This window comes from Chiloscyllium plagiosum, chromosome 25 (genome assembly GCF_004010195.1).
Source record: "Chiloscyllium plagiosum isolate BGI_BamShark_2017 chromosome 25, ASM401019v2, whole genome shotgun sequence".
Classification (NCBI taxonomy): Eukaryota; Metazoa; Chordata; class Chondrichthyes; order Orectolobiformes; family Hemiscylliidae; genus Chiloscyllium; species Chiloscyllium plagiosum.
In genome coordinates, this window is record NC_057734.1 from 25,570,114 (window position 1) to 25,587,906 (window position 17,793).

The 17,793-nt window shown below is 38.3% G+C and overlaps 1 protein-coding gene across 6 annotated transcripts in view; it reads left to right on the plus strand.

Annotated features, from left to right (window-relative positions):
• The window catches only part of tmem120b (transmembrane protein 120B), a 69,906-nt gene extending 52,921 nt beyond the window's left edge, over window positions 1-16,985 (plus strand). For 2 of the 6 annotated variants that reach the window (XM_043715741.1, XM_043715740.1), the window contains 7 exons: window positions 352-417; window positions 1,653-1,714; window positions 2,658-2,750; window positions 6,543-6,607; window positions 8,435-8,503; window positions 15,431-15,536; window positions 15,712-16,985. In XM_043715741.1, coding sequence (XP_043571676.1) covers window positions 352-417; window positions 1,653-1,714; window positions 2,658-2,750; window positions 6,543-6,607; window positions 8,435-8,503; window positions 15,431-15,536; window positions 15,712-15,758 — 508 coding nt within the window. In that variant the 3' untranslated portion in view covers window positions 15,759-16,985. Of the gene's footprint in view, window positions 1-351; window positions 418-1,652; window positions 1,715-2,657; window positions 2,751-6,542; window positions 6,608-8,434; window positions 8,504-10,150; window positions 12,424-15,430; window positions 15,605-15,711 lie in introns of those variants that run through there. The other 4 variants (XM_043715736.1, XM_043715735.1, XM_043715737.1 and 1 more) reach the window with 4 other exon arrangements.
• The last annotated feature ends 808 nt before the right edge of the window (window positions 16,986-17,793 follow it).

The window sequence follows — 17,793 nt, forward strand, 5'->3', positions numbered from 1 at the left end:
ACCATTATGGTACCCATAAAGAATGTATGAACTAATGTAGAACACCATAGGCATTTCATGTTTCTAGCAGTTTTATAACTGGAATTAATTCTGAAATGGCTTAAATTACAACTTCCAATTTTTAAAAGTTCTTGCATTGGGCATGCACAAATTATTTTTAATTCAATCCTAGCTTTCTTTTCTTTGTTAATTTTTTTTAACTTGCAGTGCCTGACAGCTTACATGTGTTTCAGTGCTTTTTGATACTTTGGAAACTTGAATCATAATGTCACATTACAAGTGACCTTAATAAATAGTTAATTTGGCTTCAATAATCTTTGATCTTCACTTTTTTGTTTCTTTATTTGGTAGAATCAAGGGCTGGTGGGTGTCTCATCATTATGTGTCGACGTTTCTCTCCGGGGTAATGTTAACATGGTAAGTTTTTTTTTGTTTCCCCCAGCACCTGGGAAAAGTACACCATTGAATGTTCTAAATTATTTTGGGAAATTTGTGGTCCATTATCTAGTTACGTTTACAGCGAAGTCTTTCATTCTCCTGTTAAGCGTGTAAGTACTATTCATGCTCATGCCATTGGAAATGTTCCACCCTCAGTCTGTGTTGAATTTGCTAGTTGCAGCAAACAAAGTGGTGCAGTATTGCAATTAGCTATAACTTCACTGAACTGAGGAAATAATAATTAATCGATATGTTTTTACAACTGATCACAATACTGTGACTATTCTGGAAGTGCTCATGTGCAGACACCAGCTGGAATTTTAGCCTTTATCTCAAGTTGGTTAGAATATTAAAAGATGAAGGTTATGTCAATGGATAGATTCCATTTGAAGTTCTCCATTCAGGTGCTCAACTAAGAGAATTCCCTTGCAGAGAATGTTGTGCAGATTCTCCAAGAATGATAGCTGAAATGTTTTTTTTAAGGATTGTATTCCCTTGACTATAGAAGATTAAAGTGTTATCTAACTAAAGTGCTTCAGTTGATTAAAGGATTTTATTTTTAGAAATTATTTCCTTTTCTAGGAGCAATTGAACATTTGGCTTAGCTCTAATTTAACATTAGACATTCAGAAATAACCTCCAAGAAGTGTGCTCTCATGCAAAGTTTTTAGTGCAGTTGTGGAGCTTTCCCTCAAAAATCTGTTGAAGCTAGGGTAATTTGAACATTTCGAACTAGGATTAATAGATTTTTATTGCCAGCACATTAGGACATCAGGATGCAAGCTGGCAAAATGGAGTTGAAATACAAATCAGCCGTGATCAAATTGAACAGCAGAACAGGCCTGTGTGGCTAAATTATTTAGTCCTGTTTTAATGATAGTTAATTCTTACCTTTTGCACAATTAAATAACTTGTAAAGACTCTCCCATAAAATGGTCATTTTGCTTCAAGTAGTGAAGAATAACTCCTACTCAAGCCATGATAACTCAGGCAGTGAGTAAAAATATTAAGGAAGTGAAGTTGGTGGAATTAGTGACTGGAAAATAGAAATCATTCACCGGACTAGGTTATTTTTAAGTATAGTTTGCAGTACTACTTAAAAACTTCTATTTTTAAAGATTATTTGAATGCAAATGTGATTTAAGAGCTCACATAAATGATCAGAAAATAATTCTGAATCTTTTTTGTTAATATTCATCTCTTTTATTCTTAAGGCCTAATGGGTTAATGTATCAGATGTTTCGCAGCCAATTTATAGCATTTTCCATTTATCAAAGTAAGTATTTTGTTTTCTGTTACTTAATTTTGTGAGTTAACTTCTGGTGAAGGAACAATTGCTTATTGATCTTGTAGCAATATGCAAATTTTGGTGATCAATTTGGAGCATGAATGTTATGAATTGCATTTCTGCTCAGGCTGACTATAATTGTGGCCTCACTTCTCAATGTGGCGTCTAAAACCTTTTTTTCCAAATAACGTTAGTAGAACTTTGCTTCATATAGTAATTGTATAAAATTGGTGAAAGACAGCCTGACATAGATCTGTAGTTAGCATTACTTTGGTTTCTTTGTGTCATTTGTTTGCTCTCAAAAGCAGTGCTTTCTAAATAAGTAAATATGGAGAAAGAAATTGCATGGAGTTTTGAGTTTCCTTTACGCATCTAGATCAGGTGTATTCTCTGGACTGTGGATTGTACATAAAGTGTGACAATAAGAGCTTGCTTGTGCTGAAGATGAGTGACTTCACATCAAAATCCAACATTCACCCTTTCAACTGTGCTGGCAACTTGTACCTATTTGATTTTCCATTTCACCAGCCCAGGGAAAGATGTCTTGCTGTTAATTTTGATTTTACTGTTTAATATTTTCAATGGGATCTAAGACAAATGATACTTTGATGCAGTTGATGGGAAATAAGCATCTGTACAATTTCCTTGTTCTTGGGTCAAGAAGAATGTTTGTATCCAACAACTAATGAGATTTTAACGATAAGGAAGTAATCATTCTGTTCTTGACTAACACACTCTAGAAAATATCAAATTTTATCAATGTTCTCTAAGCAACATAGTCAGCATACTTAGAGCCCTCTAATAGAGTCGTAGAGTCATTGAGATGTACAGCATGGAAACAGATATCCATTGATACTTGTATTTTCTTTGCCCTCGGAGTGTTCCTGAATTATACATAATTTCTTAAGTTTATGAATCTATTTTCTTGCAGGTTGTGTACAGTTCCTGCAGTATTATTACCAAAGTGGCTGTCTTTATAGATTGAGGGCCTTGGGGGAAAGAGATCACATGGACCTTACAGTAGGTATGTGCTATAGCAATAACCTGTCTTCCTACAGCGTTGAATATTTGCAACACAGAGCCACAGGGTAAGGGGTTGTGGTGTTGGTGCCCATCATCCTTCATGGACTAGTGGCTCGATGTTGACTGTTATCCTGTGTGGAGGTGGTGAATAGATTTCAGGTGTCTTAGATTTTACTTCAGTTCCTGTGGCAAGAGTCACATCAACATTTTTAAAATTATTATTATTTATTCTAGGGATGTGAGCAACAATGGCAGGCTGGTACTTAACTTCCTCTCCTCAGTTGTCCTTGGGGTAGTAGCGGTGTTTTGCCAACTTCAACTATTTCAGTTGATGACAAATGTTCCCACTATCTGTTCGAATTGGCATTTCAGTTTTATTAGTCCCAACTACTCTAGGAGCCTTCCCTCTTAGATACAAAAGTTTCCAACTTTGTAGATTTGACATACCTGCTTAATTTAAGTTAATTTATTACAAAGTCTTCCCTTATGCTTGATGTAGCATTGGTAAGTTTCCTCAGTTCCTAATTTGAATCAACTACAGCAGTTTTGCAATAAAAATTATCGGAATCTGTTTAAGTAAATCAGTCATACCATCTTCACTGAGCATTATTCTATAGTAATAGAAACTAGGAGAAGGAGTCAGCCAATTGCCACTTCAAGTCTGCTCCACCATCAGTATGATCATAGCTGATCACTTTGTCTCCATACCCCTTGAAGCTTTTAATGTCTAAAAATTATCAATCACTTTTAATTGAATATACTTGGTGACCTGGCCTCCAAAGCCTTCAATGGTAGAGAATTCCACAGATTGACTATCATCTTAGTAAAGAAATGTTTCATTATCTCAATCCAAAATGGCTGACCCCATTTCCTGAGACTGTGACCTTGGTTCTAGACTCTCCAAATGTGGGAAATATCCTCCCTGCATCTAGTGTTAAGCAACATTCAAACAATGTCCTGGGCAACAACACTACCACTTGCAGGTACATATTTACTGGCGTCTTCAGTAATAGGAGATCCAGCACACCAGTGTAAAAAAACCTGCAACAACAGTCAGCCAGACATGTTGAATAGATGATCCATCGTGGCCTCCTCCAGGGGTTCCCAGCATCACAGATGTCAGTCTGTAGCCAAATCAATTCACTTCAAGAAATGGCAGAAGACACTGGATATTACAATGGCAATGGGGTCCTGACAACATTTTGGCAATTGTACTGAAGATTTGTACTCCAGAACTTTGTGTATACTATCATAGAGATGTACAGCACGGAAACAGACCCTTCAGTCCAACTTGTCCATGCCGAACAGAGATCCCACCACAATCTAGTCCCACCTGCCAGCACCTAGCCCATATCCCTTCAAACCCTTCCTATTCATATACCCATCCAGATGCCTTTTAAATGTTGCAATTCTACCAGTCTCCTCTGGCAGCTCATTCCATACTCGCACTAACCTCTGTGTGAAAAAGTTGCCCCTTAGGTCTCTTTTATATCTTTCCCCTCTCACCCTAACCCTATGCCCTCTAGTTCTGGACTCCCCCACCCTAGGGAAGAGACTTTGTCTGTTTGTCCTATCCATGGTTAGTAAGTTTGAAGATAACATTAAAATAAGTGGAGTAGTGAACAGCGAAGAAGATTATCTTGGAATATAACGGAGTATTGGGGGCGGCACGGTGGCACAGTGGTTAGCACTGCTGCCTCACAGCGCCAGAGACCCGGGTTCAATTCCCGCCTCAGGCGACTGACTGTGTGGAGTTTCCACGTTCTCCCCGTGTCTGCGTGGGTTTCCTCCGGGTGCTCCGGTTTCCTCCCACCATCCAAAGATGTGCAGGTCAGGTGAATTGGCCATGCTAAATTGCCCGTAGTGTGAGGTAAGGGGTAAATGTAGGGGTGTGGGTGGGTTGCGCTTCGGCGGTGAGGACTTGTTGGGCCGAAGGGCCGGTTTCCACACTGTAAGAAAACAAATTACTGGAGAAACTCAGCAGGTCCAGCAGTATTTGTGGAGACAAAATAGAGCAAGTGTTTTAAGTCTTATAATCTTTCTTCAGAATAGTTCTGAACCTGCTGTATTTTTAGATTAGATTAGATTCCCTACAGTGTGGAAACAGGCCCTTCGGCCCAACCAGTCCACACCGACCCTCCAAAGAGTAACCCACCCAGACCCATTTCCCTCTGACTAATGCACCTAACTCTATGGGCAATTTAGCATGGCCAATTCACCTGAACTGTACATCTTTGGACTGTGGGAGGAAACCAGAGTACCTGGAGGAAACCTATGCAGACACTGGGAGAATGTGCAAACTCCACACAGACAGTCACCCGAGGCTGGAATCGACCCTGGAACCCTGGTGCTGTCAGGCAGCAGTACTAACCACTGAGCCACCATACCGCCCTGTTCTGTTTTTGTTTGTTTCAAGTCTCTAGCACTTGTAGTTCTTTGTTTTATCTCACTGCATCTGTCTGTTTAGCCCTATTAAAATTTTCTTTCAATCAGAGCCCCACTCGTTCTTCTAATGTCTTATAAATATAGGCCCAGCCGAATTAATCACTCCTGTTCCAATAGTTCTGAGATCCCTGGTATCAGCCGAGTGAACCTTTTGCTGCACTCCAAGTGTTGTTTCACAAAGGCACTATATCACTGCAGTAAGTCATCCCTACTTCTGAACTCTCATCCTCTTTGCAGTGAAGGCCAAAGTACCATTTGCTTTCCCAGTTGCTTACACCTATCTTTTTTACTTCCATTGACTAATGTACAGTGATATCCAGACCCTTATGTACATTCAACATTTAATTAAGACACTGCACTTCTGCTTTTCATGCCAAAGTGTATAACTTCACATTTATCTACATTATACTGCATCTGCAATGTGTTTGCCCAAACACTCAACTTGTCCAGATGAAGCCCTCTTCCATCATCTTCAGAATTAATAAACCCCCCCCCCCCCAAACAGTTTTGTGTTGTCAGCAAACCTCAAAATATTACATTTGGTTCTCTCCTCTAAGTCATTTATTTAAATATATATATACGAATAACTGGGGCACAAGCCTTGATCCCTGTCATTCACCACTAGTCACCACCTGCCACCTGGCATTTATTCCACTCTGGTCAATAGACTATATCCCAATCTGTGCATTACCCCCAATCCTCCATGCTTTAGTTTTGCCCACTGATCTCTTGTGGCTTTAAACCTGGGCACCTAGTTGGTAATGCAGTTGGATACATAGTGAATCTCAACCATATCACAATTGTTCCTGTCACTAGTACTTAGCATATGATGTACAAAATGTTATTCCTAGTGTCTGAAGGTCAAATAAAAATTCCACAGCATTCACCTGGATGTAGTGAGAAAGTATAATTTCAACCCTTAGGACTTTCTGTTGGAATCAGTCGGAGAAAAAGTGAGGAATTCTTTTAGTCAACTGTCGCATCTCAATTCAAGCAAGAGATGTATCATCTTAAGTAGGTGCACTTCTGGAGTATGGAAATGTCCAACTTTACTGCTTGGCATCTTGTCCAAATTCCAAGAAAATAAGTTTAGTTTACATATACACTTACACTCTCCAGTTGTTGATGATTTCTCTTGTTTGTGTATAAATGAAGAAAGAACCCAAAGAGCAGAGTATATAGTTACCACATAGAACAGGAGAAATCATTATTTTTCTCTAACTATAAGAAACAGACGTTTGTATTCTTACATTTTTATTTTAACTCCTAAAATTTGATACAAGTTAAGAATTTTCACATTGACACCACTCTCATATGCTGATTATCCATACTGTATTTATAATTGCAGAAGGATTTCAGTCATGGATGTGGAGAGGTTTAACTTTTCTTCTTCCGTTTCTTTTCTTTGGTCATGTAAGTATAACTGTCTTTGTCTTTGGAAAATGTTTTCAAATGTATTTCATGGAATCTGATTTTGGAGGGAATGAATAATATTCAAAGATATAAAGCTTTGGAACAGTATGAACCAGCCAAATAAAATAGTTTGAGGATAAAAAGATAGGAATGTTAGAATTGAATGGCAGTTAACATGAAAGAACACAAAATCTTTCTTTCAGGCTGTATGGTTAGCAAATAGTAAGAGATGGAATGGGCCCTACTTGGGACAAAAAATGATGGATGCTTGTAGGCACACAGCAAGGTTAGAAAACTTAAATGAGTATTTTGTATCGATGTTAACTCAAGAAGGGAGGCTGACCAAATATCGGTCAATGCAGGGATTGCAAAGGCAATGGATTAGATTAAAATTGACAAGCAAGATGTACTGGAAAGGTTGGCTATGCTTCTATAAGTTGGTTAGTTTAAATAACTTGTGTTTTAGGTTCCTCAGGCAGAAATGGGTACTGCAGAGGCTGGAAGTCAGAGTCTAGATTAGAGTGGTGCTGGAAAAGCACAGCAGGACAGGCAGCATCCGAGAAGCAGGAAAATCGACGTTTCGGGCACAAGCCCTTCATCAGGAATGAGGCATTGCCTGAAACGTCGATTTTCCTGCTCCTCAGATGCTGCCTGACCTGCTGTGCTTTTCCAGCACCACTCTTAGTTTGCTCAGGCAAGTATGCTGGTTTTGCTGTAATCTCCCAGTATCAGAGGATGCATCAGAGAATTGTAAAGTGGCAAATGTGGCACTGTTGTTCAAGAAAGGGTGTAAGGACATTCCAAGTAACCAACAACAAACTGGTCAATGTATTACTGGTGGATCATGTTTTGGAATCCCTTATGGCTGGGTGGGGGAAATTAATTGGTACTTGGAGAGATTTGCCTTCATTAAAGAAATCAAGTAAAATAAAGTGAATCAACATCATTCTTGACTAAATAATTTGAATTTTTGATGATGCAACAGAGTATGTTGATGAAGTGAATCTTGTCTTAATGGACTTTCAGAAAGTCCTTAACAGATACCACATTAAAAAAAACTAAAACATTGAACTCATGGTATAACAGGGTCAGTATCAGCTCACGTAAAAATTTGACTTTAAAGGAGATAAAGCAAGTTGTGATGAATTGTTGTTTTCCAGGCTGGAGGATTGTGGACAGTAGTATTCTCAAGCTTCAATGTTAGGATTATTGCTTTTTTGATACCTATGACTTTAAGGTGGTGCAGTGGGTAACATCCTTGTCTCTGGCCCAGAAGCCCTGGATTCCAGTGTCTGTGCAGAACCCATTGGGCAAGGGAAATGGCCAAACAGGCTGAGTATCATCTCCAGTGCTTCCAAGATATGTTAGTGGTGGTAAGAATGGAAGAGATTCCTGGTCAGTTGTGTGATGCAAAGAAATAGGAACCCCTCTTGACTTTAGCTCCAAACTAAAATGTCTATGTAAAAGTATACATTGTCACTTGTCTCCTGGAAAGTTTGGTTTGCTCATTAAGAGGACAACTCGAGAACTAGATTGTTGCCAACTGCATAGGGTTGGCCACAGTTTACAACTGAACATCTGAATGCACACTGGGAGAGGACAGGATTGAACTTCAGTGATGTCTCTATATCAAATTATGAACTGAATTTCAACTGGAAAGAGTTAGTTGCAAGATGATTGCAAGAGACACATTTGAACTATGCTGAAATGTGGCCTCAACATCTTCAGAAAAGGACAAGAAAGTTGTGACAGAAAAAATAAATGGATTTAACTGTATTTGTACTTAGTTAATTTAATTTTGTTACTTTGTTTATCCTATTTCTGTAGTTTTGGCAATTATATAATTCGGTAACACTTTTTGGACTTGCACAACATGAGCGGTGCAAGGAATGGCAAGTAAGTACAGTAAAGATCAAATTACTGCTTTGGTAAAATTTTTTCCAAGTGTGTCTATCATGAGGTTCACCTTCTCTGCATGACCTCTGACTGGAAGTGTTCCAATTAAAAGAATCTATTCTATTTCAGATATTTTGGGTGATACTTTTTTAGTTGGTTTACCACAAAAGGCTATTAGCATTCATTGCATGCAAATACATACATTGTACCTGATAATGTAGCATGCCTTAGATAACCAGTAACGTCTTTTTATGCCGCAGATCAGTTAATTGTAAATATAAGCATAGTCTCCTGGTCTTTCCATTTGAAAAACAAATAGTAATCTTTCTGACAAACTGTATATCTTAGGAAACAGCCAAGAAATTTTTTTTATTAAGTATAATTAAGCTGGTTTAAGAGATATGACTATATCACTAGGTTACAGTAAAATACTTGATTTCTTACCTGGCCTTTAAAGATTTAAGGCTGTTGCTAATTTTAGTCAATTTTATGCAACTTGGATCTTTTGTATTAGCTTTTCCTCATAGTTATGATACTTTATATTCAGTGTTTCATTGATGTCAGACTATCAACTGCCTGATGAAACAAAGTCACTGATGGAACCTTTGCATAGTCATGAAATTACCTTCTTACTCTGAAGCCCAAGCCAATATAGATTTGAGAGACACAAAAATTGCCCAACAGGTTTGCCTTTTAACAGCAAGTAATTGCAGTCATATCCATCAGGCAGGTTGGCAATCTCAAATATACCACTATACCAGTGGTAGGTTGGCAATCTACCACCATAAATGCCGGAGGAAATATCACAGAAGCGCTTCACAGGAGGCTCCCAAGCACTGAGGATAGCACCTAGACAGGGGACGAAACGTCTGCAACACAAATTCCCAGCTCGGCGAACAGAACCACAACAACGAGCACCCGAGCTACAAATCTTCTCACAAACTTTGAATCTCAAATAAATAATTCAGTCTCTTCTCATAGTCTAGCAATGGGTGTTAACAGTTTCTAATTCCTTGTGTCTTTGACGTTGCCTGAACAGTCCACCTGGTCAGAGATACTTCCCCTTCCTTTGAAATTGCAGTAATATGGATTTATTTGTGTATTGCCTGATCCCAGTAAACGGTAATCAATTCCATCATCTGAGCCAACTGTTAGTATAAGAAGTGCATTTTAAAAATGAAATAGTTTGTAACTTTAAATGAAACATACCACCAGCGTGCCATCTTTGACCTCTCCATATCTGTTGCTAATAATAAACAATCTCAAATAATGTAATTTTTGTTAATGGACAGAATATGATGTTCAAATACAAGGAATGTGATTTATTTTCAAAATCATTCCAAAATGATAGTCATTTGTGTATGATGGTTTCTTTCATTTTGCAAGTTGTTCTATTATTGCACTTCCAAAGTGTGAATGCACTGGCCAAAGGCTGACATGCCTGTTTGGAGTGGGAGTCTTGGCTGGGAATGGTAGAAACATTTGTGGTGTGGGTGGTCCCACAGATTTGTTAAACTTGCAGTGATGGTCAGGAAATGGAACAACGTGGCTAAATAATGGTTTGTTTTGCTTTTGTAATTTAAAAGCCGTGCACTTGTGTTTTTGTCATTTTTAAAAAATATTTTACCTGTTTTCCACTCTCCTCAGGTTTTTGTCCTGGCTCTCACATTCCTGGTGCTCTTCCTTGGGAACTTTCTTACTACTCTTAAAGTTGTCCATCAAAAATTTCAGAAAAATAAAGATAAACTGAAAAAGCTATGAATATATGAAAGTTGCTAAAATAACATTGAGGAACATGGCAACAATATTCCTATTTTGTCTGTGCTCTTATGTGATGGTCTGAACACTTGCACATTGAGGTTGGATTTGCAACTGTTGCACAAATGTTTAAGAAATCTGATGCTAGCTGCATTCTGAGCTCAAATTCTTTGAGGAAATGACAATGCTAATTTACTTTGAATATCGATGTACAGATTTAAAATTATTGTCCTTTTAAATAGTTTGTTGAAGATTAATTTCAGTGTTATTATTTCACACTACATTGAGAAATGTTACCATTCTTGATGTGATTTATTTTATCATGGACCTTTTCTGAAAATGATGTTGATGAGGTGGGTAGGTGACAGAAAAGGATGTGGACCTGTAGAGTAAATGTTTCTCCATGATCAGTTATTTGATTAAAACAGTTATCATGTTTTGATAAGAGATATCTGGTTTGTGAAATTCTGCAATGTAAAGATGGGAAATAAATTTTGATAAAAATTTAGTCTGAACTCACCAACTAAAAAGATTGTTCTCCAGTTAAAAGTTTAATACTGCGCCATTTAAAATACAAAGCATAATATTCCTATAAATTCTGAATGTGTTGTCTGTTCAGCTCTTGTAGATGTTATATTAATATCAAGTGAATGTGTATTACAATATTTAATTATTTAATTTAATTGATATTGTGTGCATAATATAAATTTTTAAAATAATCATTCATTCACCCTTCCTCTTTGTTTATTGAATTATTTGCTTGAATTTTGATTTAAAGATAATTTTCCCAATTCCATGCACGATCTCTGATGACCCTCTCAGATAAAACAACTTACCTTTAAAACCACTGCCACTCTTTTAATTTAGGTAGTTGCATTTGCAAAGCATGACTCAGAATAACTCTGATATTTCAGTCTCACTGCATTCAGGGGAAGTGCATGGGATCCATTTAATGCTTATGCTTGATGGAACATCTCCAGGAGAAAATCCATTAGGTTGGGATTGTGCACGAACCTGTGTTGTGCTACTTCAGTGAAAAAGTTGACTTTGTGGATGAATTAAGATTTTCTTCTAATTGACAACATTTTGTAAATAATGCTGGGCACATTAAGATGCCAGTGTGTTCTCAGACTGAGATATCTCTTTATTTAATCACAAACAACTACAAATGTTAATAAATTGCCCAATTTTTTTTTTAACTTTGTTAATACATTTGCTCTTCTCTTGTACTGGTCTAAGTATTTTGTATGTAAACTTCTGTGATATACTCTGTATTTATATGTAATGTTAAGATCATTAAAACCCATTAGTATAGCTCGCTTAATGTTCTTGTAAAACAACAAATGTAATTCCCTTTTTGCAAAAAGGTGAAGTTTTATATTTCAATCAAGAATTTGATTAACTTTGGAGCTTTGACAAGGTTTGTAACAGGTTGATGAAAATTTAATAGACTGTCACGGTGGTTCATCTAAACCTAAAGAAAACAAATGTCAGACAACTTGAATGTATTTCTTTTGAGTTGAGTTCCATTTGGTGAAAAGGAATTTTATGCTTTTTCCAGTAGCATTAAAAATTATCTACTATTCACAACAACAGAACCAAATCTAATGAGTACAGAATATCAGGTTCGATATAAATTTGTTTATTATTTGTTTAAAATTGATGTGACACTGATTTATATTTCAGGGCATTTCCAAACTCTCAGCTTAGAAATGAGCTTAAACACAGTAAAATCATGTAGAAACCAAAAATTAGGGCATATCTGTTTGGTGGCCTACTGTGTGACAGCAAGCGTCCATTAGTCTTTAAAAATAAAGGCACATTTACCTTAATACATTGATAAACAGCAAGCATTGCAGCTATGCCATTATGGCCAAATGCGAACTGTACTGAGACGGCAGATATCGCCAACAAGTGTGATTTAGCATTTATTAAAATCTCATTATTTCTGATTGCACATTTAATTGATATCAAAATCTGGAATTTTTAATGTCAGTCTAATAATTTATAAGGTGCTTAAAAGATTTTCTCAATAACTCATAGCTTATGTGAAAATCTACTTGTTCTGGAGCAAAGTATCTGGGCAGAAACTAAATACTGTTTACAAAAGTCAATATAATTTATAGATGAAAAACCTTGTGGAATAAATATTATGAGCAGCATATAATTGCAGTTTTCATTTTTGACTGGATGGATGTCTATACAGCTAAAAATATATACATGATTGAGTTCCAGAAGGCTTCAATAGGATTGTGTCGTATCGTGTCATATTGGGGAGTCACTAAGACCTCTACGGACTGAAACCTAACTGTCACCAAGAAATGATTATGTAAAGGTTTTTTCAAAATAATGCAGTGTTTTCAATTTGCTCGTGCTAAAAAATTAAAATTATTTTTTACTACTTGTCACAGGACAACTAACTTTTGAATCAATGGAGCAGATTATTTTTGAATAAAATGAGAACAGTTGAATGTGTTAAATGTCAAAAATTAAGTTGCTTAAAAAACCTGAAATCACATATTATCAGGCAAGTCTCATTTAAATTATTTTAATACCAAAGTGCAACAGACCAGTAATAAGCTACAGTTTTTTAACAAATTATTTCATTTGGATCCCAATAGAATTTATGTGGAATGTGGAACATTCCTTGTTCCAGTCCAACTCAGACCCCTACTCTTAGCTCTTTTTCCGATCCATTGATGATGTCTTCGGAGTTGCTTCCCGTTCTTGTCCAGAATTGGAAAAAACATCAATTTTGTTTCCAATTTCTATTCTTCTCTCACCTTCACCTAGTCCATCTGACTGTTTCCTTCCTTGTATTCAGTGTTTGTCTCTGAGGAAGCACACCAATTTCCACAGTTATGTCAATGACATCGACTCGCGCCCTATTCTGCTGCTGTCGCTTTCCACTGGGTTGCTTCCAATATGACCTCCCATTTCCGCAACTGAAAGTGCCCCCCCAATAAAAAAACAAAACTTTGTGGTTTACAGGGCCTTCATCTCCCATACATTTGCCCTCATCACTCCCCGTGCTTTCCAGGACAATGCTGGGGTTCCTTTGTCCTTGATTTCCACCCTACTAGTGTTCTCATTCAAAGGTTCATCCTCACTACCTCCAGCAGGATGCCACCACCAAACACCTCTTCCCTGTCCCTTTTACTGTTGGCATTCTGCAGGATTTGTTCCCTCCATGACCCTGGTTAAGTTCCTTCCCATGCAACTGCAGGAGATATAACACTTGCCCATTCACCACCTCTGTCCTCATTGCCCAAGGTCTAAAAACACATCTTTCAGGTGAAGCAGTATTTCACTTGTACTTCTTTCAATCTAGTCTACTGCATTCACAATGCAGTCATCTTTACATTGGTGAGACTAAACGTGGACTCGGTAAACACTTTGCAGAACACAACTTCTCTGTCTCGTGGAATGACCTTGACCTCCCAGTTTTTTTTGACATTTCAATAAACCATCTTGCTCTCATGCTAACATTTTGTGTCCTGGCCTGCTGCGATGTTCCAAGGAACAAAACCCCATTTTCTGTTTAGGTCAGTCCCAGCTTTGATGTCTCAATATTGAATTCAAAACTTCAAAAACTGACTACATTTATGTCTGTTATCCACTTTTCTTTGACTCTCTCGCTCCCCCCTGCCACCCAACATAGCAGTCTTGTTTATCCTTAGTAAAGAGGGTGCATTCCCTCCCTTTCACACCGTACTTTTGCACACATTTTGCATCTTTTTTTCTCTTTGTCACCATTAACAACCCCTTTGTCATTTGTACTAGGTTTCTGCCTCTGTCAAAAGCTTTTTAGAAACATTTACAACACATTTCATAGCTGACAAAGTCATGGTGCACTTCAAATATTAATTCTGTTTCTCTGTCCAGAGATGTTTCCAGAGCTGCTGAGTTTCTCCAGCATTCTTTGTCTGTCTGTTTCAGAATTCCAGCATCCACAGCATTTTAGCTTTATTACAAAGCCGAGGTTAGTTGCACATGGTGTGATTTAAGAAGGATACCAATAAGCAATTTGAAGTGTATGATTCCATATTCTATCATACAGAGTGAAAATGAATGATCAGTGAAATAAATTTGCAGTGAGCTAACAACTTATTGAAGTCCTGTGATGGGTGTTTTATTTTAAAAAAAAACAACCTGCAATAATGGGGATAATCAGAAATCGGTTATACCTAAACAACACAGTCGTGGTAATGTGTGGCTTCATTTAAAATGTCCCAAATGAAAATGTCTTTCTTGAAATGCTAATTTATGAATATATGCTTCCTGGATAATCTTTATTTAAACATTTACAGCTGCAGTTCCTTATAAGGTTCATATACTATGAAATAAAATTAAGAAGCAAGAACTGTATGGACTTAATTGTTGCAGGGAAGATTTGGCCTTTTATGAGGCTTTTACTGTTTTGTCACTGTGTAAAAGGCTGAAAAAAATAAAATGATTCAAGAAAACATTACCTGGACTATAAATTTTGACATCAGATCTCCAACTGTAGTTTACATTTTGGTCTTATGACATTTGAACTACTACACTGTCACCTTTAACAGCATTCACATTTATAACTTAGCAGTGATTGCATTTTTCACTTGGATTTAGTTTTGACTTAAAGTATAACTAATCTTGAATATGCACATTAAATTGGTTAATATGTTAACAGAGAGATGCCAATTAATTTATGTATTATCCTTCATTAAAAGAACTTTTTTTTCATCTGAAGGAACCCAACCAAATTGTTCACATCTCATTCCATATGTTGCCAGAAGTAGTCCCTTCCATCATTCATAGTATTTTTTTTTGAAAATCTTGATTATGCCTTCAGAAGAGCTATGCATAATTGTTTATGATCTAACTCATTTAATGTAATAAAATGTCTTGAGGAATCTTCAGAGGCAGAAATTCAGAAATAATTGGGAACATGATGAAAAGCTAGGTTTTAGGGAGGAAAGTAAAATGGAGAGACTGTTTTGAGATGTTATTCCACAACTGAATGCATAGCCACTGATGCTGGAACAACTAAGTTTTCTCTCTCTATCTCTCCCTTATACCCTTTTTTTCCTCTCCCTTTCTTCTCTCTCTCCTCTCCCTTCTCTCGCTGTCTCTCTCTCACCGTCTCTGTACCCACTTCACTCAATCCCTCCCTTTTTCTCATTGCAGGGCAGGAAGCAGCCCATAATATGGCTGAAAGAGCCAGGATCAGTGGTGGGTGGCCAGATATTCATTTCCACACACCCCTATGAACAGAGGATCTTAGCATTGACCGGTGAGGACCAAGACCACTCGTGATAATCATGAAACATCCATGTCCCGACAACTAAGTTAAGAAGCATTGTTCGTTACTTTGCCATTCTCCCATTACCACCATTGGTGAATGTGTTGTTATCATGCCATGATTATCCCTTGGTCACAACATTTTCTCTTTTTTTTGTCTCCCTCAGATACAAGCAGCATGTCTAAATGGTCAAAGGTGCAACCCCACAAGTAATTACTCCCTTCCCCCACCTCCTGAGGATGATGGATGCCTCGGAAGAAGCACTGGCAGGGCTTAACCTGACCCCCAACTCAAATACTGACACCAGTAGATTAGAGCCAGGAGCATGGCTGGTGAGCACTTCACTGCTGGAGACCAGGTACCTGCTTGGTCCCAGGCAGGAGAGAACCCAGTGATGTCAGCAATTTAGGCCTTTGTGCAGGTGCACAAGCAGACCCAGGAATAACAGGCAGGTTTATTGGGAATTGTGGACAGCCTGATACAAAGGCTACAAGCCTGCAGCCATGCATTTAAGACTCTGCTGCCTCGAGTGTTGTGTCTGTCCTCTTGGGACACTCCAAGTGATTGGGCTTTCCATCTCCAACCTGCCTGCCATCACCTCCCAGCGTGTGTTCTAGCCATATCGAATGCTTTCTGCCTGGGAAGGCACAGCCTTTGTCTTGGGCCCTCTGGACAAAAATGTCCATCAAAATCCCCATGGTCAATGGGCTCCATGTAGGCAGGCCTCCCTCAGCTGCAGAACTCTGGACTGCACTGTGATTGTAGTGGGAGGGTGGGAAAGCAGAAAAGTCTTCTGAGGGCACATAAGTGATAAGGGTGACATGTAAATGTTAGTAAGTTTTCACATTTGTAAATGCACCTGACAGTGAAAAATGAGCATGTATGTGTAGTTGCAGCTGCAGTGTAGAAGGCACAGAAGCCACCCATCATCATTGTTACATCATGATCTGTGCTCCAAGGTGTGAAGTAGCAGCTCCTGCATCATGTACTGGTAGTTGGTAAATCCAAAATGAGTTGATACTTTTCAGGCTCAATATTTCCAAGTAGTCAAATATTGCAGTCATTAATGGAACTCGTTTGTTATTTTGCATGCTATGATACGATGCTTTGGACAAGGATTTGGATAGGCATTAGCCTATTAAAATTCACAAAATAAATAATGCTTGTGCGTGGGTTTCAGCTTCAGTATATGGGTGACTGTAAAATGGTGTTATCCTTTTTGTAGGACTTTTCAAAGCTCAGAATCAAAACACCTCCCTCACAAAACAAAGCACTCCAGATGTGGTAGCAGCCATTTTCATCTGCAGTGCACACTAGTTATTTACAGCATAATGGAAGACAACATTAGCCACTCTTTGAATTGTGAGTCTTAGGCTCAGCTCAGCCTTTTTCATATTGGTAAACACCCAAAATTCCTTTCATGTCCCCTCCCTGTCAATCATATAGATTTTGTCCACCCCCCCCCCCCACCCACCTAAACCTGTTCAACTAAGTCTTCATCTTCATCTGTGCATTTTACCCTTCCCGGCCATATCAGGTAAACCTGTCAGATCTAGTAATATATTTACTGTGAGCACCATTCTGGCTTCCGTGTGAAGACAATGATATCCCTCCCGGATTTCCTTTTCACTCCTCTGGTCTAACATCATCTCTTCCCACCATCCTGTTCCCCATTTCCCTGGTATATTGAGTTTCCACTGTTCAAGTAATGCAATCCCTCCTACCTCCCACAGCACTGCTTGTGAGATAAGCCCTCATAATATCTGGTGGGCAGATCTTCCAGGGACTGACTATGGCTTACTCCCTTGAACGACTTAGCTGGACAGCCCTGAACAATAAGTGACCAGAACCCCAGCTGATATTTGAACAACTCCCAGAATGGGTTCCCTTGACTCCCCAGACTTGTTGCACTAGACCCACAGGGCTGACCTTGGCCTACTTCTCAGAATGCAGAGGTACAGACCTCACACTGATGTCGAGACTGCCCTTGACTTACTGTGCTGGGACCCCTGACTGAAGGATAGCTCCCTGGACTTAACTGAGTACTTAAATTTTGAGACATGGCCATTTGCTTGCGGAGCATAGTGTGTTGAATGTGGCTGGTACTTAGTGTTGTTGAAAGTTTGATATAGCTTTGTGCTGTACAGCAATATGTCCATCTTTTTAACTGATGACTGTTGACAATCATGACAAGCTGCCTGGATTTATTTGCAAGGCAAGACAGAGGTTCTTTTATTACTTAATTATG